At 36.9% G+C, this 24868-nt stretch overlaps 1 protein-coding gene across 1 annotated transcript; it reads right to left on the reverse strand.

Annotated features, from left to right (window-relative positions):
* Window positions 1-4691: 4691 nt before the first annotated feature.
* LOC120353912 lies at window positions 4692-23149 on the reverse strand. The gene is made up of 11 exons (XM_039439415.1): window positions 23075-23149; window positions 22699-22809; window positions 19564-19779; window positions 16591-16789; window positions 11639-11869; window positions 9029-9114; window positions 8851-8997; window positions 8257-8445; window positions 6700-7146; window positions 5641-5941; window positions 4692-4780 (listed from the first exon to the last, which is right to left on the reverse strand). Exons 1-11 carry the CDS (start codon window positions 23147-23149, stop codon window positions 4692-4694), a joined length of 2091 nt encoding a protein of 696 aa, XP_039295349.1.
* Window positions 23150-24868: the final 1719 nt, after the last annotated feature.

Raw genomic sequence — 24868 nt, forward strand, 5'->3', positions numbered from 1 at the left:
AGACCCTTGCGGAGCACGGGTTACCTGCTAGTTTTTAAATAAATTAGGATATTTTCTAGACAACAATCTAGGTGTTTTATTGTGAAAAATATCACCAAATCCCAATAACTACACAGTATCTGAAGTCAGATAAATCTGATGACGAAAATGTGAATAATTGTGATATTCTTGAGATCAATTATTCTAAGTGAGCGTTAAGAGAAGAATTGTTCTCTTTGTTGATAGAGAGGGAGAGGATCGGCCGGAGAGAGATCGTCTTCATCGGCTTCCATCTCTCTCTTCTTCTCGAGTTCCAATGGAAGGTTTTTGAGCGCTTTCACTGCAAAAATACACGGAAAAAGATTAAAATTTAGATTATAGTGAGCTTAAGGTAATCAAAAAAATATTGAAACATAGGAAACAAATTTTCCAAATTTGGAAAAATTCTTCAGCTCAAACTGTAGCAGAACAACATAAAAACACAACAAATTTTTTACGTGTATTTAGTTATTTTCACATTGTAAATAGACACAAATCATATGAATTACCGTACCGTATTACGGTATGTATATTGAGAACATTCTTCAGCTAGTGAAATAGAACAATATGAAATTACAAAGAATATGTTTCAGATGGAAATAAATATGATATTACATTATTTATCCTAAAAGGCTAATGCATGTCATGGAACTTGACACTGTAACTTATTCAATAAAAATCCTCACAATCACTACAATAATTTGTTTTGTAATTTGTACAAAAAAATGAATGAATAAATTCAATACATTAAAACATTCTGAATTACCAATTCAGAAGACAATATTCAAATAAAAGAAATATTGTAGGCCTAATAGTATAAGAGGGAATCAAAACACTTATCAACCATTCTGCTCAGCATTATATATGGAGGCTTAATAACTCTTAATCCTGCAATATTCGTGTGAAAATGGAACAATAAAGCTTCATATTTTCTATAGGAATGTAGTTCCTAAAGTTCTATATGGAAGAATGGTTTCATTATTATTTTATTACAGTTTATATTTGAAGTCTATTGATTTTTTTATAATGTTATGAGGAATGGATAAATAAATAGATTCGGTTTTAATTTTTGATTATTTTTAATTGTAGTAAAAATTCTGATAAAGTGAGGAAATGCAGTGTTGCATCCTGTGCTACAATTACCAAATTACTACAATGTAGGTACTATCAATTAAGAAAAATTACAAGCGAAATAAGTATGTACTATATAAGCTTCAAGATGCACTTTTTTTACTTTACAATAGTACTTTGAACTTACTGAGGGCTTTGTACGTACTTTTTGAACTTACTTCACAAGTCTTTACAGAGACCTTGAACTTAAATTTAAAGTAATATTGTAAACTTGGAAAGTGCTTCTTGAAGTTGAGTAATTCACAATAGTTGAAGCTAAGATAAAACCAAAACTGGAAAAAAATCAAAATAAGTCTACAACCTTGGCGTGTCTGGCCGAAGAGCATTTGAAATACTGGCTTCAATTAATCAACTAACTAATTATCTAATTATGTCCAGAGCCTGGCGAGCAAGAGGCAGGTGAGAAATATTTGGTGTCGATCCTAGAGGAGAAAGAGCCGAACAACACAAAAATTAAAAACAAAACAATAAAAAACCATGCTTAAACCAAAATAACAAGGAAGGAATGTATATATGGCTTAGAAGAAACTGTAAACAGACAGAGAATCATGCATGAAAAAAATAACAGGAAAGATTAACTAAATAAGTAGTTTTGAACTACTTGGATGATACTACAGTCAAAAATAGTTTAAAAATAGATTATTAATTAACTAGCAGTTCGTCAAGTTAAGTGAATTAGATGAGTATATTCAAGTATGAATAAATAGAAATAAAAATTTCAGTACCCTTTTTTGAATTATTTTATCACATCATATATCAACATCCATGCCATTTGCAAGAGAAATTACTGAGATTTTCATTTATATTTATATTACAAGTAGTCCTATACAGAAAAGAGTCAAGTATGAATACTTTCAAAATGATCTCATCCCAGAAAATCAGGAACTGTATATACACCTTCAGGTATCATGATGCTACTTTCTTTCCAAAGCAAACAAAATGGTAACAAAATATTATTTGAACTGAAATAAAAAATTCCAGGAAATGCCACAAATTCAAGTTAAGCCACAGTAATAGTTACTACAAGGAACGCAGGAAATGCTTTCCAAAGCAAACAAAATGGTAACAAAATATTATTTGAACTAAAATAAAAATTCTTCTACTTTAGCTTCAATCATTCGATTAGTAGGCAGCTTTCCATTGTTTTCTGTCCGAGCTTTACTTTCTAGTTGGATGTAGCTCTGGATCCCTGGATCTTTGAGATCTAGTGTTTATATTTAATTGAATAAATTGAATTGAATTCTAATCAGTCTATAGATCCTTGAATCGGTATTGAATATATTTGAAATTAATACTCGTCGTGTTGTTGATGAGTAAGCTTGATAAAAGTTTCAAAGGTTTAATGGAAAATAGTGCATTAGGAAAAAATCATTGATTAACAAGCACTCTTATATTCTAAAGTAATATTGAATTTATATTATTAGCTTGTCATTAGACTCGTTACTGGAATTTGTCTGTGAGCCTTCCCATGTTTGTAACAAATAAACAAATCATTGTTTTGCTGGTTATAAGTAAAATAACTAGAAATTCATTGAAAATTTCAAGCTTGAAAAACAAAGACTATTTTTTGCAAGTTGGCCTACTTTAAAAAACAGGAGAATCAGAAAAAATGTATTACATAAAAACAATTCAGTTCAGATAGATTAATTTCAATGAACTTTTTTTCGAAGGTAGTATAATTAAAAAAAAAACAAAACAGAATATTCACACAAAATTATAGTAACAACAATTTCAAGCTCAGATAGATTCATTTCAATGAACTATTTCATTCAAGTTAAGCCACAGTATTAGTTACTACAAGGAACACAGGAAATGCTTTCCAAAGCAAACAAAATGGTAACAAAATATTATTTGAACTGAAATAAAAAATTCCTATTATTTTTTGAATATGGATTATTATCTTTTCATTCAAGCTAAGCCACAAAGTTTTAGTTTCTACAGAGGGAACACAGGAACACTGCTTTGCAAATCAAACAGAAGAAAACAAAAATAATATGATATGAACTAAAATAAAATATGAATTGAAGCAAATTCGGATGGAATGTTCAACTCAACAGTTAAAGAACAAATGCATACAAAATTGATATTCCATGCTTGGATAAAACCAATCTCATGGATTTTTCAGTCAAGATGAGTCTCTTTTTATGTACTAATATCCTCTTTAAACTATTCGCAATCCATATAAATTCTCACAGTTGAAGTAAGAGAGTTTTGATATCGATGAAAAATGAAAGAGTTAATCAGTAGTCAAGTTTACTAACACTATTTTGTTGCGGGGGTATTGTATAGCTCTGAAGTGTGGGGGTTGTCATGCATGGAGCCAGTGGAAAAAATCCAGTGTCAATTTTTCAAGAGCTTGCTATTTCTTTATAAGGGTACTCCTGACTGGGCGATTCGCATCGAGACAAGTAACCTTGGACTGGTTAATATAGTTTTTCGAAAAGCTCTGAATTGGTTAATACGACTATTAGAAATGCCAGTCAATAGATACCCAAGAAAATGCTATGAAATTATGAGACAAGAATTAGCTCATGGTAGGGTCAGAGACACAAAACTCAAATACAACTGGTTATATCAAGTAAGGAGTCAATTGCATTATGCCCCAGCTAGCAACCTATGGACCGATCAGGGGATAGAACTGAATACTCTAAAAACGTTTTATACTTATTTGGTAGATAAGCATAGCGTGAACTTATTCAATTTAGATGTTAGCAGGGCCCTTGATTCTCATTCATTACCCAGGTACACATTTTTAAACCCAAATTTTCTAATAGGTGAACAACTGAATTTCAAGTTGGCTTTTTCAAAAATCCGCTGTGTTTCCCAACTGAGACTAGCCAGTGACACAGGCTTTTACTTGTTCTTGAGAGGAAGGGTACTGGATTAACTGCAGGGAGCTCTGTCCAATCTGCAATCTTAGAACCGACGAAACGGTAAAACATTTCTTACTGATATGCCCCATTTATAATGACGCAAGAACATTACTTGGGAAACTTATTAGAAATATTGTAATGGATTCAGATAAAGTTATGGTTCTTTTGTCAAATTTAACTGTTGTAAAAATGAATAATTTATTATTTTGGTGTAGAAGCTGTTAGAATTGGGTCATTAATTTTAAGTACCACAGGCTAAACCGACACTTGGACTCAATTTCGAAATAATAATAGCCAATTATATGTAACAAACTAATATGTTTTTTTTGTGTCAAACGAATACTATGTACTCAACTCTTTGTATATAGGGCATGGCCCTGATTACAAATAGATTCTATTCTCTTCTATTCTAGTCAAGTTTACAGTTCGTCAATTGAGTTTCAAGTACATATTTTCACCAGTCCTTGAGAGATAATTGGGACATCCTGAGAGAAAAAGGGCTGAGCCATTCAGTATACGTCAAATTTTCGTTGCAGGCTGATACACAGTCAGCTGTATCATGGATAGAAGATAGTATAAGTATAGTATAGCATATTATATTATGCTATCTTTCCTCTATGGCTGTATAGACAACAGGTATTTTATAGACTACAATACTATACAGTAAGACTACAGCGTGGGTAGAGTTGTCGCTTGGAATTGGACCGTTTCGCCTTTGAATGACAATATGCTGGCATTTTCCAGAACTATGCCGGGCTCTTACAACACCGCTTTCCATCAAATGTAACCATGAATTTATTGTGAACCCCCTCTTTATTCGATTAGGGAGTTTTTCAATATCCAGGATGTTACCATAGGGAATTTTATACATAAACTTTATGAGATACTGTCTCCTTTATGTGATAATGTGTTTTTGTGCCAAATACTATAATTTGCTTATTAATATAGGCTATATCAAATTATCTTTTGTTAAGAAAAGTGAAACCATAACCCTATTTCGGACATTTAAAATGTTATCTAAATTTAGGAGAGAAATAGTACAAGGAGTATCCTTAGTTTTTCTCTCCCAATCAGTGCTAGTTTGTAAAAATTATAAATAAATAAATTTATGTTTTGTGTGCTTGTTTTTCTGACGAACAAATTGCTACAATGTGAGCTTAAAGATAAATATCGGTTATATTTATTTTTTTATAAACAGAACACAATTCTCTAAAATGATCGTGTTCATATTTCACAGCTGGCTATATGTCATCTTATGAATTTCGGGGATGCGATATTTTGATTTTTCACATACTCACTCGCTCACTCACTTTTTTACTATCCACAGCTGTTTCAGCCAAGGATGAATTATCCTTTTAATGTCGTTTAACGGGTTTTCCCAAGGATGAGACCTAGTGCAATCGAATCTTTATATCATAAACCTATACTATGTTCCAAATTTCGTGAAATTCTTTAGAGCCGTTTTCGAGATCCGTTAAACATAAATAACCAGATATATAAATACAGAAATTGCTCGCTTAATATAATAGGATAAATATCATTTATGTGAAAATTCAAGTAATGAATATGAAATATCAATGACACTGATGCAGTTTCAGGAGTTGAAGAAGATACTTACCATTAGGCGACACAGGATCTTGATTAACAATCGTCCCAGTGCTTGTAGTTTCAGACAACATCTTCCTGATAGCATCTGCTTTTTTGCTTCGTTTCGCCTGCTCTTCAACTGTCAACTCTGGGGATGTCTCAGGCACATACCGCTCGGGAATCAGGATCTTGTTGGGAGTTCCCAGGAGGTTATCAATGGTCTCTGAAGAGAACTTGGTGTCCACACGGCTGAGCGTGGACCGCACAACGTCGGGAGCGTTCAGGCGCGGTCTGAGAGCGCGTTCCATGTCTAGGTCGTCCCTGGAGCCTCCCTGCGGTCAACAAAAGTCATCAAATCAAACCAAATCATTTTGCTGTAGAAGGATTTTGAAATCGTCAAAGAGTATTGCAGTTCAAAATCAATCAAGTTAATTCTATAGTGAGGTCCACGTTGTAATGGCAGTGGAGAAAGATGGGAAAACAGCATTGCCGATACTCTGCCTTGCCACTGTCTTCTTCTTTCTGATGCAATATCAACTGTTCATTCTTGTTCAAAATAAACAATTATATTTTATTTATCAAGAAAAAATATTTTCCAATGATTGAATGATAGATTTTCATAATTGGGTTAGATATATTGTTAATTAATTAATTATGTTTCCACAATGTTGAAAAACGATGTGGCAAAATTGTGGAGGTAGAGGAGGATAGCGCTATCTGCTTAGTAGAATGATTGACAAGGATAGCAACGCCAATGTTAATCGAATACTGTCATTATAACGTGGTCCTCACTACAGAACAAGAACAACCTCAACATTCAAATTCAAATTCAAATTTATTGATTCTCAAAAAAATATAAAACATTTTCAAGACAACATGATACAGTATCAACAAAATATGATACATTATCACCACACATGATACAGTATCAAACCAATATGATACAGTATCATCTCAACTTGATACACAACACCATGAGTTGATACATTCGCTATCTGCTTTGTCGAATAATAGACAAGGATAGCAAACATCAATGTTAATCAAATAACGTGGTTCTCACTATAGTGTGAATTTGTTGATAAATACTTACGGCAGCATAAGAAGTGTCTATCCTGAAGAGCGGCCTCCCGGAAACAGTGTGGTGACGACGTTTCTCGCGAGGCACGAGGCGTTTGTTCGACGAACAGCCACCTTGCCTCGAGGCACTCATCTCCTCAATGATCTGCCTCGCGGCCTCGCTCTGGTAGACGGGCGACAGCTGCGGCGAAAACAGCTGATCAGTCGACTGCGGCGAAAACAGCTGATCGCTCGCAGACTGTTGAGGTGAAAACAGCTGATCTGTCGCGAGAACAGCTGATCGGGGTGATAGTTGATTGGTTGGCTGCGGTGAGAACAGCTGATCAGTGGCTGTCAGCTGCGACGAAAACAGCTGATCGGTAGCTGTCAGCTGCGGCGAAGCTGGTCCAAACAGCTGTTCGGTAGCTGACAGCTGATTGCTGCTGCTGTTACTACTGCTACCACCGTTCATCAGGTCAAACTGCAAAAAATATTATATCAACAAATTATTGAAAATGAAATTATATAAAATACTGTATAAATAATAATAATATCGAGTGACTTGGCTGGCTCAGGTCTTGTGTCAGAGTTTTCAGGTCACAGCTGGTCGTTTTCAGGACCTCTGACATGACATAATGACTGTCATTAGGTAGCCGGGACCGACGATTAACGTGTCCATCCGGAACACGAGAGTGGCCCGAGAAAAATATCTTGCTCACGCCGGGATTTGAACCCGGGCCTCTGAAGCCAGCATCTAATCCACTCGACTATGGCCACCCCCGTATGATGCTATTTTTTTTTCATATGCTATATTATCTTTCAGGTGCTCATAGAAGATGCCTGGTGCTGGGTGTCAAGTGAGATGACGCCACATCGTCACTTTGAATCTGGGCCTTTGTCATTATAAAGCCAGCATCTAATCCACTCCACTACTGTATAACAACAAGTAATCCTATGCTTATTATATCTCTATCTTACTGTTTCTGTACAAATACAATAAATTATAGTAAGATTAACATCAGCTGATGAGAAGTGACATGCGCATAAGTCTTTGCGCACCTTTCCATGAAGGTGGATAGCGAGCACGACCTTAACTGAAAGCTAAACATCGATTTCAAAACCTTCTCATGGGTTATGGATATCTTACTGATGCATAGAAGCCTCCAGTGAAAGTGTGTTTGTGGGTTTGTTCAACGATAACGTTTGATTGCTTCAATCACTCAACAACAAATTTTCAACACAAGTCCCGGCTGCACAAAAGCCAGTTAAATTTTAACCGTGTGATTAATTTCACAAGAGCCAATCAGAGAAAGCCTTTTCGATAAGACGACTTCTCTGATTGGTTCTCGTGGAATTAATCACGGTTGAAATTTAACCGGCTTTTGTGCAACCGGCACATGCTCTTTAAACCATTATACAGATCGTTGGGCAACGAAACGGAATGTTGGGAATCTCACTCCTACGTACCTCCGTATCCCTTTTTCGGGAAATAATGGGAAAATACTTGAAGTGAAAAGAAAGGAATTTTGTAGTAATAGAAATATTCGTCATCTCAAACCCAACATAAAAAATAAGGTTTTCTCTCAATTACCTTGGATTTAGCCAATTGCATCTGCTGCCTGTTGACCAGGTTTCGTATGGCGTTGACAGAATCGGTGCGCGGCGAGGGTGCAGGAGGGGGTACTGATGAGGAGGGGGTTTCCTCCTCCATCACTTTGGTCAGCACTGACGTCACCGATGACGTCATCGATGATGATGACGATGATGTTGTCATTGGGTGCTGTAGAGGAATGATAAATTGGTTAGAAATCAACCGAAAAAATCTATCAAAAAATAATTATTTTATAAGAAATCAAGAGCATAGAGTACCTACTTATTTATTTAGAAAATTGTCATATTAGAATTGGAACCGTATTGTATTTCAGCCTGTGATACTCTTTAGAAGCGTTATGTTTCTGAACGATTAAATTCAATCACATTCGAGTCAGCCTTAGAGGAAGATAGTGTAAGAAGATATCCATCCCATGTTTTAGATATAGGTCATTTATGTTCCAAATTCGAAGCCCTTTATTTTTGTTAACTCAAGCCGATTACTGTCGACTACTGTCCATACAAAACAGCATCCGACTTCCGAGGAGAAGAAGAAAAGGGAGAGGAAGAATATGAAGAAGAAGACAGAACGCACCTCATTACTGTACTCATCAAGGTAGGGCAACCGTTTGTTGGGGATGTTGTTATTAGTGAGCGGTATGCCGATATTGCCGCTCCTATCCCTGTCCCTCTGCCGCCTCTCCGATTCGCGCTTCACGATGCGCACCGTCTTGATTTCCTGCGGTTTGTCCTTGGGTATGATGCCGTAGAACCGCTTTGATGCGGTCGTCTGCCTCGCTTATGTCCATCGGCCGGCAGTACTGCATCTGATGGCTCATGTCGTCTCTGCTCGCCAATTCTGCAATCAAACATCGATGTTGTTAGCCTCGATCGATTATCAACTATGAATGATCGATTAAAGCCCAATTAAAGAAATATTCATTGAATGGTGGCTTCTATTCCATAAATGAATACATGGATAATTAGTGGATACATTTCAATAATATTGTGTACTTCTCAATTAATAGCTGTGGTTGATAACTTATTGTACCTCCTTTTGTGTTTTGTATTTGTGACATTGATCATTTTCATGTAATTTATTGTTTCATAATTACAGCTTTTATGTACAGCTTTTTATGCAATAAAAATATTTATTTATTTATTTTATTATGGATTATCGATTAGATCTATGAACATAGATTGCAGCAATGCATTTGGTGACATCCACAGTACTTCATCTGGAGGCAGGCCATGTCATCTCGGTTTGCTAATTCTAGAATGAAACATCAATGTTATAAACAGCTCTATCATGCACTTTTTGCACTGAGAACTGTGAGGACTGCATCCACTATAAAGACAGCTCAGAAGGTGTATCATGGATATTTTTTAGCCCTAATACGCTACAGCATCTTCTTTTGGGGGAATAGTAAAAATAATTTATATAAAATATTAAGAATGCAAAAGAAGCTGTTCGTGTTTTGGAGGGCTTGCGGCCATCCAATTCATGTAGGCCCATTTTTAGAAATACAGGTTTTTTACAGTCCCAGCATTGCACTTCCTTGAGACTGTAAATTTGTCTTCAGAAATCAGAGAGATTTGAAGCAAATGTAGTTTGCCATGGCTATAGCACAAGAGCAAAGAGTTCAGCTGTATATCAGTACCCCGCTCACAGACTGACACTTTTGGAAAAAGGACCATATTATTCGGGACTGAAGCTTTCAATTGTCTACCTGAAAGAATACGGTTATGTGGTAAGTCATAGGCTTTTCTTGTCTTCAATTACTAAGTACTTGTGGAAGCGTGTCCCTATACAATGGAGGAATGTTGTGGTGCCTTCATACTTTGAGTTTTATCAGATGCATACACTTTGCATAGAAAAATGTTCATGACATGTTACATGCCACTTGAGCTCTGCTCAGATTTGTGGTTCACGTAACAAATGTCAATAATAATAATAATAATAAACCCAATCAATTATCGACTATGAGTTGTCGATTCCATTTATGAACATCAGCTGAAGGGTGTGTTCCCACAAGAAGGGTATATGTGCAAGCGCACGCTAGATTATGCATATCCAAGCGCGCAGATGAGAAACAAAATCTAGAAAGAGTAATAGGAAGACTCACACTGAAAGCGTGCACTTGCTGGTTGTGTTCAGAGTGAGCAGCTACATGCAAGTCACAAGAATAATCAGAGAAAAAGTATAGCCTATTTAGTATTTTGATCTATTGATGAAATTTATGAATCAGCATGAAACCAGACAGACACATTGCGAAAACCTCTCCACCTTTCTTCTGATAGAGCTTACTTGTATGAATTTGTTCTTGTCTTGGAGATAATGACATATCTTCTCATAATACCGTAGACCCTCAACCTAAATTCGCAAACAACAGTGGAAACATAATTACTATAAGATCTTATGAGATTATTTATACTCGCTCGGCTGCGCTGAATGAGAAAAGTCCAATTGGAATTCGTGTGAATTATAATTGTTCACTGCCACTGTTGTGTGCAAATCCAGCTTTATTCAACAACTTTGTCTTGACTTTGTAATGGGGATAACTCCCATTATCCTGTTTTGTTAAATGGAATATTGATTTGAATATTAGTAGCGTTTCCATACAGAGTATATCCCATTCCATAATCTGTTGTAATATTCTATCGGAGAATTCAATTAATTCAACTGCATTTAATACACAAACAGACAGAATATCATGGGAATTTTGAGCGAGTTTTCAGCGCGGGAAACACACTAGTGGAATTATAGTATATTTCGCACCTAGAGCAGAAAATGAGATTTTTCCGACTCGAAACCGGACTAGAAAAGATTGAGAGCCGGAAAAACATTTTTGCCCGTGGTGCGAACGCTATTTTCGCACACACAAAAAATAAACAATATATATGAGAATAGTTGTTTACTAAGCACTTCCGAAAGCAGAAGTGGAAGGTGATAGCTCTAGCAAATCTGAGGTAATCTGAATATCAGGAAATTGCCAGGTATTTTTATTTCTTATTCTGATTTGTCTAAATAACCTAAAAGATGGTGTTCAATTATGTGGGAGGTTGAGTTTATACTTTTTTATTTTTCAAATGACAATAAGATGATATTATTATAAATGTTTTATTATTGAATAATGAACACAAATAATGAAAAGTTTTTTGATCACCTTTCTTAGTTCCATGTTAGCGGCTGGAAAGGGTACTCTTTCCGGCCTAGGCCGGAAAGAAACCTTTTCTGACGTCAGACGAGAATTGTCTGCAAACAATGTCTTTCAGATCTACGTAGGGACTGGAAAACAGCTGCTTTCTGTGCAGTGTGGCGAAAACTAGATTACTAATTTATAATTAGAATAATTGTTTTCTAAAATGGATTCGGTACTAACCAGAATTATTAGAGCTGATGTTTGTAGGACTGACAGCAGCCGAACTATCATTATCAGTGTTGACATAGAGCGGTGGTGGGGGCGGAGGAGGTGTTGGTGAGGTAGGGGTGGGAGAATCTAGGCCAAGGTCACGCGAATCCATGCCAAGGTCACGCGTCACCTGAGAGTCAAGGTCAGTCTCCAGCCAGCTGGTGTGCAGCGGTCGCTTCTTACCCATTAGAGCGCCTGCTCCTAACACAAACACACAAATACTGTCACAGTTATGCAAATCTACAGGAAATAATTGAAAAGGAAACACAATTTCAGTTACAAAATAGTTGCTTTTAACAGAAAACATTCATTGTAGATAAATAGATTTTTCTTGATCCATGATCATTTATAGATGCAGAAGAACATGTAGAGTATAATAATAGGAAAGTAAAGATTCAAAAGTGGGACTGCTGTAGTAAAGTCCATATTTTAATGGCAGTAGAGAAAGATAGGAGAGCAGTGTACCCGATTCTCTGACTTGCCACTGTAAGATAGCTGGTACCGGTATATCGGATGTTATAATAGGCTTAACTGTTCCTGTAACTATTGTATTCTTGTTGAAAATAATCAATAATTATTTTTTACATCTAGAAAACATATTTTTTAATGATTAATAATTGAATTTTCATAATTGAGATTAAATATTTTGTTACTCAATAAATTTAAAAATTTAAAAATCTACTTTGTGAAAATAATTAAGGACTGAAAATTTTGTGAAGTGATCAACAACAACACTTAACCTATTTCGGACTATGCGTAACCTTATCTAAATTCGGGAGAGGAATAGCACAAGGTTACCTAATTTTTTCTCTCCCTATCATTTGATTATGTACTTATTGTATGAATCAATCAATAATATTTGTACATTTGTACAACCAAAGTACAGAAGTCCCATCACGTCTAAGGAACAAAGGTCTACAATAGGTTGCCAGAGCCAATAAAAAAATTATCCAGTCTCTTTGTTCGACAAATCACTATTTGATCTTTTGCGTGCAAACCCCTTCTATTCTTTGTACGAGTTTTTCACACATACTTTATAATAAATTAAGTGTTAAGTGTCATGAATATTCTATTGACGTTGCTGATGACTGTATGGTCCGATAGCAAAAGAATAAAATCTATCTATCTCATTATTAAAAACGATAAATACACAAGGATAGCAACACCAATGAAATTACTGTTTTTATAACGTGAACCCCACTATAGATCAGAGAAAGAGATAAGAATAGTAGAGAAGGAAATAAGAATACTACACTCGAGAAAGAAAGATGGGAAATACTACACTGGAGAAAGAAGAATACAGGACTATAGAAATAAAGATAGAGGAAGCTAGAGGAAGAAATAAAGAGAGAAGGAACTGGAGAAAAGGATAATAAGAAAGAAAAACTCTACATTCACAACAGCTTAACATTCACAACAGCCATGGAATTTGGTTTGTGAATACTTTACCCGGCAAGTAATAGGGCCAATAATAATCATAGTAGTCACTCTCATAATGAGCTGCATGTAAAACAAACGCCACAAATAATTAATGAATTGTGATTATGTAGAATACATCCCCTATGAAATAATTTGAATCCACCCAATGAGATTGTGAATGAAATCTAGGCTACACTTTAGGTAGAAATGTAGACCTCCAAAGACTATCAATTCAATAGACAGGTTCAATAAAGTTATTTTCCTGGTTGGTTGATATTGGAGTGGAAAATTGTGGAAATTTAGTTAGACTGTAAATATTGAAACTATTTATTCTTCATTCTTTTCTTTACTGTTTTTCATTTTTCAAAATTAACTTTCTTATTATTATCCTTAATAGAACATTATATTTATCTACTAATTTCATATTTTGTTGTATTATAAATTTTACTAATTTTATTATAAAAAGTTTAATCCCATATCAGTGAATGAAGTTTGTAAATAGTAATTATAACACGCAATAAGCAACTAATTACTTATACCCCAACACATATAATTTCATATAATTCATAGTGGGGTGTATATTCATTTATTGAAATTATCATTTATTCATTGTTGAAACACCGCCGATTTATGTAGTTACATTACAATACTATATTATCAATATTCTAATGTTGCATTCAATCTTCATTGTAATTAGTTTTCATAATATGTGAAATTTGTTGCATAATTAGCTGCTATACTGTAATTTATTGTAAATTCGTGTATAAACCAGAATATATTGTAACTTACTTGAATAAATAATTCTTAAGAGAGAAATTCAATAACTGAAGTTGATCATGAAGATATACCGTGCGAGAGACAAAACTTTATTCATTCAAACAGCTCAAAATGTGAGTAAAACAATAATTATTGAAGATTCACCAAGAAAAACTGAATGATTCATTCATTCACTGGAGATGGTCAAGATGACCTATTGTGAAAGAGACAATACTTGTTTCATTCGTCCATATTTGTGAGTCGAACTTTTTTGAGATTCATCAAGTAGTAAAACTTGAATAGTCTGTTCAAACCACTGAATAATTCACCCATTCACATTCACAGATCTTGATCAAGATGATCTATTGTGAAAGAGACAATACTTGATTATTCATCCATCTTTGTGGATGAAACAAAGAAAAAACTGAAATACTCCAACAACTGCATCAATCATTCATTCAATAGAATTGATGGAAATAATCTTTTGTGTGGAAGAAAATATCCGTTTCATTAGTCGTCTTTCCTGGGTAAAACATTTTGAGATTCTAAAGAAACAACTGAAATAATATAATTTGACAACCGAGATGTACTGGAACAAGAATCTGCTGACTGAGAGACTGAAACACAATTTGAAATCAAGATGAACTGAACCTCTGGCTCAACTGTCTGACTGTTTGTCAGCTCAACTTCTGACCTGCGACTCCACACTCTGAACTTCTGAAATACTCTAACAGCTGAAACACTGAATTAACTGAAATACTTGAACAACTGAAAAATTCGATCAACTGTTCGACATAGCTGACCTGCGACTCCAGTGGGACCAGGCCTTATCTGCTGACTGAGCGATCGACTCTTGTCGGTGAGCTGTCGCACTTGTATACTGAAATACTCTACAACTGGAACACTGGATAAACTGAAATGCTCTATCAACTGAGACAGTGAATCAATTGTATGACATAGCTGACCTGCGACTCCAGTGGGACCAGGCCTTATCTGCTGACTGAGCGATCGACTCTTGTCGGTGAGCTGTCGCACTTGTATACGAAATACTCTAACAACTGGAACACTGGATAAACTGAAATGCTCTATCAACTGAGACAGTGAATCAATTGTATGACATAGCTGACCTGCGACTCAGTGGGACCAGGCCTTATCTGCTGACTGAGCGATCGACTCTTGTCGGTGAGCTGTCGCACTTGTATACTGAAATACTCTAACAACTGAGAACACTGAATAAAATGAAATGCTCTATCAACTGAGACAGTGAATCAATTGTATGACATAGCTGACCTGCGACTCCAGTGGGACCAGCCTTATCTGCTGACTGAGCGATCGACTCTTGTCGGTGAGCTGTCGCACTGTATACTGAAATACTCTAAAAACTGGAACACTGGATAACTGAAATGCTCTATCAACTGAGACAGTGAATCAATTGTATGACATAGCTGACCTGCGACTCCAGTGGGACAGGCCTATCTGCTGACGAGCGATCGACTCTTGTCGGTGAGCTGTCGCACTTGTGTACTGAAATACTCTAACAACTGGAACACTGGAAACTGAAATGCTCTATCAACTGAGACAGTGAATCAATTGTATGACATAGCTGACCTGCGACTCCAGTGGGACCAGGCCTTATCTGCTGACTGAGCGATCGACTCTTGTCGGTGAGCTGTCGCACTTGTATACTGAAATACTCTAACAACTGGAACACTGGATAAACTGAAATGCTCTATCAACTGAGACAGTGAATCAATTGTATGACATAGCTGACCTGCGACTCCAGTGGGACCAGGCCTTATCTGCTGACTGAGCGATCGACTCTTGTCGGTGAGCTGTCGCACTTGTATACTGAAATACTCTAACAACTGGAACACTGAATAAACTGAAATGCTCTATCAACTGAGACAGTGAATCAATTGTATGACATAGCTGACCTGCGACTCCAGTGGGACCAGGCCTTATCTGCTGACTGAGCGATCGACTCTTGTCGGTGAGCTGTCGCACTTGTATACTGAAATACTCTAACAACTGGAACACTGGATAACTGAAATGCTCTATCAACTGAGACAGTGAATCAATTGTATGACATAGCTGACCTGCGACTCCAGTGGGACAGGCCTTATCTGCTGACTGAGCGATCGACTCTTGTCGGTGAGCTGTCGCACTTGTGTACTGAAATACTCTAACAACTGGAGCACTGGTTAAACTGAAATGCTCTATCAACTGAGACAGTGAATCAATTGTATGACATAGCTGACCTGCGACTCCAGTGGGACCGGGCCTTATCTGTTGACTAAGCGATCGACTCTTGTCGGTGAGCTGTCGCACTTGTATACTGAAATACTCTAACAACTGGAACACTGGATAAACTGAAATGCTCTATCAACTGTGACAGTGAATCAACTGTTAGACATAGCTGACCTGCGACTCCAGTGGGACCGGGACGAATCTGCTGACTGAGCGATCGACTCTTGTCGGTGAGCTGTCGCACTTGTATACTGAAATACTCTAACAACTGGAACACTGGATAAACTGAAATGCTCTATCAACTGTGACAGTGAATCAACTGTTAGACATAGCTGACCTGCGACTCCAGTGGGACCGGGACGAATCTGCTGACTGAGCGATCGACTCTTGTCGGTGAGCTGTCGCACTTGTATACTGAAATACTCTAACAACTGGAACACTGGATAAACTGAAATGCTCTATCAACTGAGACAGTGAATCAATTGTATGACATAGCTGACCTGCGACTCCAGTGGGACCGGGACGAATTTGCTGACTGAGCGATCGACTCTTGTCGGTGAGCTGTCGCACTTGTATGCTGAGCTCATGTCGCTGACGCTGTAGATCTCCCACCAGAGTCTGAACGCGACGTAACTCGGCTTCCAGCGCGGCTGTAGTCGGTCCAGTCGCCGGGTCTGGGATACGGCGAGATGTTTGTACCTGCGAAAATACATTAATTAGCTACCAGACACCAAGTGAACACATAGTTTACCTTTATAACAAATCAGTATACCAAATGCTAATTTGTGTTTCTAGAGTATGTATAATAATAATAATATCGAGTGACCTGGTTGGCTCACGTCTGTTGTCCGACTCAGAATTGTCATCTGATTGGCTGATAATCGCAAGGCAATAAGGGCCAAGCCACATGAAGCGTTTTTCAGACGTTTCTGCACTGGCGTTGGACAAGTCGGCAGGGCAGGAAGCTCTCTGATTGGCTGATTATCAGCTGATTTCCGAACGCAAATCAGCCAATCGGAGAGTTTCCTTCCCTGCCGACTCGTTCGCCGCCAGTGCAAAAACGCCTTCATATAACTTGTCACTAATTCTAAGTGCCGGTTGCAGAAAAGCCGGTTAAATTTTAACCGTGATTAATTTCGCGAGCAACAATCAGAGAAGCCTTCTTTTCGAAAAAGCCTTCTCTGATAGGTTCTCGTTGAATTAATCACAATTAGAATTTAACCAGCTTTTGTGCAACCGGGCCTAAGAGTCAACCGACAATCGGTAAGTGTGAACACGGCCATTTACAATATTATGATTGGAGCATATCAATCATACAAGCATCATAATATTTCAAATAGGTTATCAATTTAAAACTAATCTTACATATGGTAAGGTCAAAGAGGAGCGGTGAAGGTAGCTTGAGAGTAACGATAAGAATGCCTGTATTTGAGTACAATAGACAATGATTCGAGCCGTATATATAGAAAGTAAAACCATGGAGAAAATGTAGAAAAAACTATATCATACTAGCCGTCAGGCTCGCTTCGCTCGTCATGTCCGTCTAGCCAGGGGGCTCCGCCCCTGGACCCCCGACTGGAACGTCCAAGAATGAGATCAGCAGGCTCGCTTCGCTCGCCTGCATTTTTTCATTTGAGCATTTTTATCATATGTTAGGACAATCCAGTCGGGGGTCAAGACTAAACGTCTGGCTAAACGGATATGGCGAGCGAAGCGAGCCTGACGGCTAGTAATATAATATAGTAGCAGTGCCCAATCAATTTTTCCGCGATAAATGCATTTAAATCTTCAACTTGGTGCCAACCTAACAAAGTCAACTCAACTTAATGCCAACCTGACAAAATTATTAATTTAGTTGCCAGTTAACAACTGTTTCGAAGAGGTACTCTATCTAGATTATAGTTCTATAGTAACATATGATATAGAAATTTCAATTATAATTAAGAGATTGGGAGAAGAAGAATATACATGCTAAAAGACGAACTTCAAACCCTTAAAAACAACCCTTAGAGTTAAAATATTGCCAAAAGATTTCTTAGTGCGCCTCTAAAGCCATCTGAACGTACCTACCAAATTTGAACGTTTTTGGTCCGGTAGATTTTTAGTTATGCGAGTGAGTGAGTGAGTGCCATTTCGCTTTTATATATATAGATGGTATAGGGCGTTCACGTTCCAAATTTCAAGCGGATTTTTTGTTAACTAAAGCCGCTTAGGTTCCGCACACACACATCGGTTTTTCTTTGTACGATAATTTGCCGTCCTTATGAATTCTATCAGATTAAATGGAACTTGACATACATCATCTGTTTGAAATCATCTATCTAATCTAATAGAATTTATAAGGACGGCAAAATACCGTACGAACAAAAATCGATGTGTGTGTGCGGGGCCTTACTGTCGAATACTGTCTATTATTACTGTTTTATTGGAGTGAGTGTGTAAGAAAGGCACAGTATGAAAGACTACCAGCGTCACATAGCTTCACGATAAAAAACTACTTGGACTATCGGCTACAGTTAACAGTGAAATTAGGAAGTTGGACGCCCAATACCATGATATATCCTCCTATGCTATCTTTTTCTCTTTTGTAAAACCAGCTCCTATTCCAGGCTCGCATTTTCGGCCACAGTCTTGATATTTCTATTCTAAGAAATTGTCAAAAAACCACAGATTTATTGATACTTAGAAAGACCGGTTTCGGTTATTACACCATTGTCAATCTCAGATAAACTCATCAGGAGTTTATCAGAGATTGACAATGGTGTAATAACCAAACCGGTCTTTCTAAGTATCAATAAATCTGTGTTTTTTTTGACAATTTCTTAGTCTTTTTCATTCAATATGAATAATTACCACAATATGAACTTCTCAACTACACAATAGTTATTTGTGCAACTAGTGCGCAAAGTGTCAGTTTGCTGCACCGAAAGAAACGTTTACGCCCGAGCCGTAGGCGAGGGCGGAATGGTTTCTTGAGTGCAGCAGAGGAACTTTGCGCACGTATTTCACATTAAGTTTTTCCTACAGTTACCATTGAATATGAAAAGTGGGTAATTATGGGTAAAATTGCCTGAAATGCATCAAATGTTTTTCTGTGTAATTTTATTATTGATAAAAACCTTAATCCTAAAATCATAAAGTCCTCGTTGTCCTTGGTTATAATATAATATAATGAATAATAATTAGCGCGTTGTGCTTGGTTGCACCTCTGCTCACTATAGCAGCCACAGCAGTCACTGTTACCAACTTCATTTTCATTTTGCTGCACTGTTGCTCCATATAACCTACTAAGTATTTTGCGTTGCCATGTTGCAAATCTGGAGTGCAGAAAAATTTTTCCCGCACTAGAGCGGAAAAGTGATTCTTTGCGTTCTGTAATCAGTGCAGCAATGGCCACTTTTCAACGTAACTGTAGGAAAAAAGTATTTCTATTCTATTTGATTTTGATCTATCAGTTATCAGTTATAGATTACCTTCTGTCTAAGTACAACCAACTCCTGTTCCAGCCTAGCGTTTTCTGCCACAGTCTCCTCCAGTTTCTTAGAGTTGTGAGCCAGAATGGACCTGACGCGCGTCAGTTCCCGCTCCAGTAGTCGCTGCTGCTTGCGATACCGCTCTGCTTCCACCGGGTTGTTGTCGATCACTTGCAGTTTGTGTCGTAGACCTCCCAGGGCTTGCTCTAGCATTTCCTGAGGAGAAAACATATGAAATTATCTACTTATTCATCTTTGAAAACCTAGAAGCAAACAGAATTTTTTTGTTGGTAAATATGTTGGAATGGACTAGTCTAATACCAACAATGAAGTCTAATACCAACATATGAAGCTTCCACATTCACACCAGCATCTTGATCAAATATAGTAGAAGGCAGGAGAAGGAGAAGGAGACGACAAGAGAAGAAGAGAAACAAGAAGACAGGAGAAGAAATGGTAGAGGGAGACGACAAGAGAAGAAGAGGAGGAGAAGACAGGAAAAGAAGAAGAAGGAGACGATAGGAGGAGAAGATGACGGAGAAAACAGCATATCTTGATCGAATTAAGATATGGTAATTTGTAAACCACCTACAATATGGAGTTCCCACATTCACAACACAGACTTTGAATCTCCCAGGCTTTGCTCCAGTATTTCGTGAATAGATACAATTCAAATAAGTTCGAGTGGATTTGGTTTCAAACCTACAAATGAAACTTGCAAATTCAATTAAATATGCATATCTACAATACAGATCTCATACCTCATCACCATCTTACGTACAAGGATTAGGTTAATGCCTGTTCCGACTTATAAGTACACAACTCATATCAACATTTTGAATAATGTAACTGATGATGGAAATGAACCTTAACATTTTATGTGAGAACCGATGCAAACAAAATACTATTCACAAAAGAGCTTCCGCAAAGCCCTTGTCCGTGAATACGAGTTTGAATAATGGGACATATAAATATGGGACATGATTTATATGCAGAATTTCAAGCATTCAAACATTCAATACTATAGTGAGGTCCACGTTATAATGGCAGTGGAGAAAGATAGAAGAATAGCGATGCCGATTCTCTGCATTAATTAATTATATTTCTACACTGTCAAAAACATGATTGACATCGTGTTGGACCTAGAACAGGATAGTACCACCGACTTTGTCGTATGATAGACAAGGATAGCAAAACCAAAGTTGATCAAATACTGCCATTATAACGTGGCCCTCTCTATAGCAGGTAAACCGTACTCCGCAAGGGTCCAATTAAAATATTGACAAACTGAAAACTTGACCTACTAAGATCTTGAAGAGTTTAAAATAAGCCTATAACCATCCTCGGTGAATTAAGAATTTATATGTAGAATTTCAAGTTAATCAGTTGATTAGTTCAGACGAGATGATTCGTGGATTTCATGGACTACAATTTCCATTTTTTTTAATGCATTTTTGTGCATTTCTTGAGTCGTGACGCAAACGTACCAGGGCAGATACAATGGAAATGAATCGGTTTGGATCAGATTCCATTAGATTTGTCAACTGAGTTTTTACTTTCCTTGCCCTATTACCATAGGTAAGGAAAGTATTGCTTCCCGAAAAAAATTAAGGCACCCCAATTTCTAAATTTCTATACGTTTTAAGGTCCCCCTGAGTCCAAAAAAGTGGTTTTTAGGTATTGGTCTGTATGTGTGTGTGAGTGTGTGTGTATGAGTGTATGTGCGTCTGTGTACACGATATCTCATCTCGCAATTTATGTAATGACTTGAAATTTGGAACTTAAGGTCCTTACACTATAAGGATCCGACACGAACAATTTCGATTAAATGCAATTCAAGATGGCGGCTGAAATGGAGAAAATGTTGTCAAAAACAGGGTTTTTAGCAATTTTCTCGAAAACGGCTCCAACGATTTTGATCAAATTTATACCTAAAATAGTAATTGATAAGCTCTATCAAGTGCCACAAGTCCCATATCTGTAAAAATTTCAGGAGCTCCGCCTCATCTATGCAAAGTTTGATTTTAGATTCCCAATTATCAGGCTTTAGATACAATTTAAACAAAAAGTTCTAAGTGGAAAAGATTGAGCATGAAAATCTCTACAATTAATGTTCAGTAAAATTTTCAACTAAAATTGAAAATAAGCTCAAAATTCGAGAAAATGTAATTATTTCAATTACAAACTGTTGTCTGCTGTTGATTCTATTAAATCATTCACTATGAAGAGATAGCAAACTTCGTGTGACTCCAGCCTTATTGTCCTGTCACCAGGCAGCTGGCTTGGATCTTTGAATGGTAGACTTGAGATGCGCGGGAACACTAGCGTCAGGTGATACATTTTCATAACGGCAAGGAAAGTTGTGTGAGTGCGCCACACCAGATTTTTAACATAATTCTCATAGAATTTTTTTTGACAACTCTGGTGTAAACCAGTTTAGTCAAGTTTCATAACCAAATCGTACACGGCTTGAACATGTTCAAATGTCTTGGCCGAACATGGTGAAACAGAAACAACACACAAGATGCTTCGAGTTGCATGCAAGCGATAATCTAACTGACAAAAGATTTGCAGTTTGTAATGATGAATTACTACATTTTCCCTTATTTGCTCTCAATTTTAATCTCTTATATGCTAAGAAAGGACGAAGGAGTGAGTCAATTTCGTTCGCAAACGATCACGAACCGTAAAAGTTAATTGTTCAAAGAATATTTGATTAAAACATGAAGTTGATTGATAAACACTTGAAAGTTATCGTCAATCATACAAGCAAAGATACTCATCACAAACGATCAACTAGACTAACGAATCTTGCCTGAAAACAAATGTAAGAACTCGCTACGCCCTTTGAGTTAGTTATTCTGCAGTTAAATTCATATTTTCAATGGTATGATAAATTAGATTAATTGGATATGATAGAATATAGAATAAATCTTCGTTATTTGAGTCGAAAAGTTCATTGACGTCAGTAAATTACTCAATTTGAGACAAAATTAGGAAATTGAAGAAGTTTCGGATAATAGTATGTTTTTCTTTTCCGACTATTGTATTGTTTGTTCTATCCAATAAATAAATAGATAAATAATAATTAGAAAAGTAATTCTTCGAATACCGGTAATCGGAGAAAATTCTCACCTTATCTTGCTGTAGACTATGCAGTGTTCCACTCTCCTCTTGTAGCAGTTTATCCAGCCTATAGAGTTGAGCCACCTTTGCCTGCAAAATATCAACAACATTTGAACAAAGCTGCCTAGTGAACAATATATTTCTATCAGAACATCAATTTGGAAGCCGATAATGAAGAAGAAGGGGAAGAGAAGGAGGAGAAGAAGAAGATGAAGATGGAATTATAATCTATACTATGATAAAGGGAAGAACTGGCTTATACACGTACGGGGTAGGAAAATTATGTTTGACGCATCGTCACGTCTGAACTACTATACACATTCATTGGATCAATAAATGGATTGAATTTAGAGTTTGAAGAAGGGATTTGACCGAATAGGCCGACTGTGCAGGACTGCCTGGTCTCCCTTAGCCAAGGGACTAAGAAGTCTGTACCAGTCTCGTCCGAGACACTTGTCATAACGAAGAGGGAGAAGAAGAGAGGAAAAGAAGAAGAGGAAGAAGAAGTAGGAGACGACCAGAGAAAAAGAGGTACAAGAAGTCAGGAGAAGAAGAAGAAGAAGATGAAGGAGAAGAAGAAGATGAAGGAGAAGAGGAAACGACAAGAGGAGAAGAGGAAGAAGAAGACAGGAGAAGAAGAAGGAGACGCCAAGAGAAGAAAAAGGAGAAGAAGGAGACGCCAAGAGAAGAAAAAGAGGAAGAGGAAGAAGGAGACGACCAGAGAGAAGAGGAAGAAGGAGACTGGAGTAGAAGAAGTAGACGACAAGAGAAGAAGAATAGGGCGAAGAAGTAGAAGAAAAAAAGAAGAGGATGGAGAAGAAGATGAAGAAAAAGGAGAAGAGGAAGAGGAAGAGGAAGAGATGAGAAGAAGTAGACGAGAAAAGACGAAGGAGACTGGAGTAGAAGAAGGAGACGACAAGAGAAGAAGAAGAGAAAGAAGAAGGAGGAGAAGAAGGAAAGAAGAAGGAAAGAAGAAGATGGAGAAGGAGAAGAAGAAAAAGGAGAAGAGGAAGAGGAAGACAAGAGAAAAAGAAGTAGACGACAAGAGAAGAAGACAGGAGAAGACGGAGGAGAAGAAGAAAAAGAAGAAGAAGGAGAAGAAGAAGAAAAAAAGAAGAAGAAGAGGAAAAAGAAGAAGAGGAGGAGGAGGAAGAAGGAGAGAAAGAAAAGTTATAAACGAAAAACTGAAGAATGTAGATTGTCCACGCTGCCAATATAATATATTCAGAAGCCAAAGCAACTCAAGAAGCTGTGAGCTGTGAGCCAGGCTGCTAGAATTCAGATTGGGAACCCCCGCGCTGTCTAGCGGCAGAAGCGTGAACTACGTGGAGCTGAGCGATAATACCAGCACAGACAGGAAATCAGTCCATCAGTTTTAATGAAATTGTGACTTTACCGTGGCTTTAACGGCAAAATTTAACTGGACAAAAGTTTTGTAACGTGAAATCCTCTATCGAATAAGTTATAGAATCATTATGTCATAAGTTTGAGAAGTATATACGGATAGCTAAATCGTGAAGTGAGTTGAATCGAGATTATACAGCTCTTCAGTGTTTATTCTAAGTTGTCAAAAATGGCAAAATTAAACAATTATTGGCACATTCGATAGAATAAACATGCTCTATAGTTCTTGTTTCATAAAATTTCTCGATAACTGAGATTGAAGACTGTAATTTCCATACAACTGAAACTATATTACAAAAGTTGTTCGGGTTGTGAAGTTCTAGTTGAATTTCAATATTTATAGGCTCAATAGAACAATTATTGTTTAGATATTGGCACGATTTGATAGGAAAAATAATTCTCTATAATTCTTCTTCAATAAAATTTCTCGATTAACTGAGTTAAAAGGCTGTAATTTCCTTAAAACTGAAACCATGTTACAAAGTTGTTCGGTTTGTGAAGTTCTAGTTGCATTTTCTGACACTAGGTGGCAGCAGCGTACGGTCTCTGAATTTCTGCTGTCAGTTCTCTGACTGGAAAGTGGAAACCAATAATCTCATATCAAAAAATCGGTAGTCGGTCCAGTTTTTTGTTTATAACTTTTGAACGGTCCATTGGAGCTGAAATGAGGTGAATCTGATTTTGTAGAAGAGAAAATTCTCTACAAAAGTGTATAGAATATCATATTATTACAAGATAAAGAGTAGAAAGGAAGCTGGAAAAGTGTAGCCTAATT

This window comes from Nilaparvata lugens, chromosome 12 (assembly GCF_014356525.2).
Source record: "Nilaparvata lugens isolate BPH chromosome 12, ASM1435652v1, whole genome shotgun sequence".
Taxonomy (NCBI): domain Eukaryota; kingdom Metazoa; phylum Arthropoda; class Insecta; order Hemiptera; family Delphacidae; genus Nilaparvata; species Nilaparvata lugens.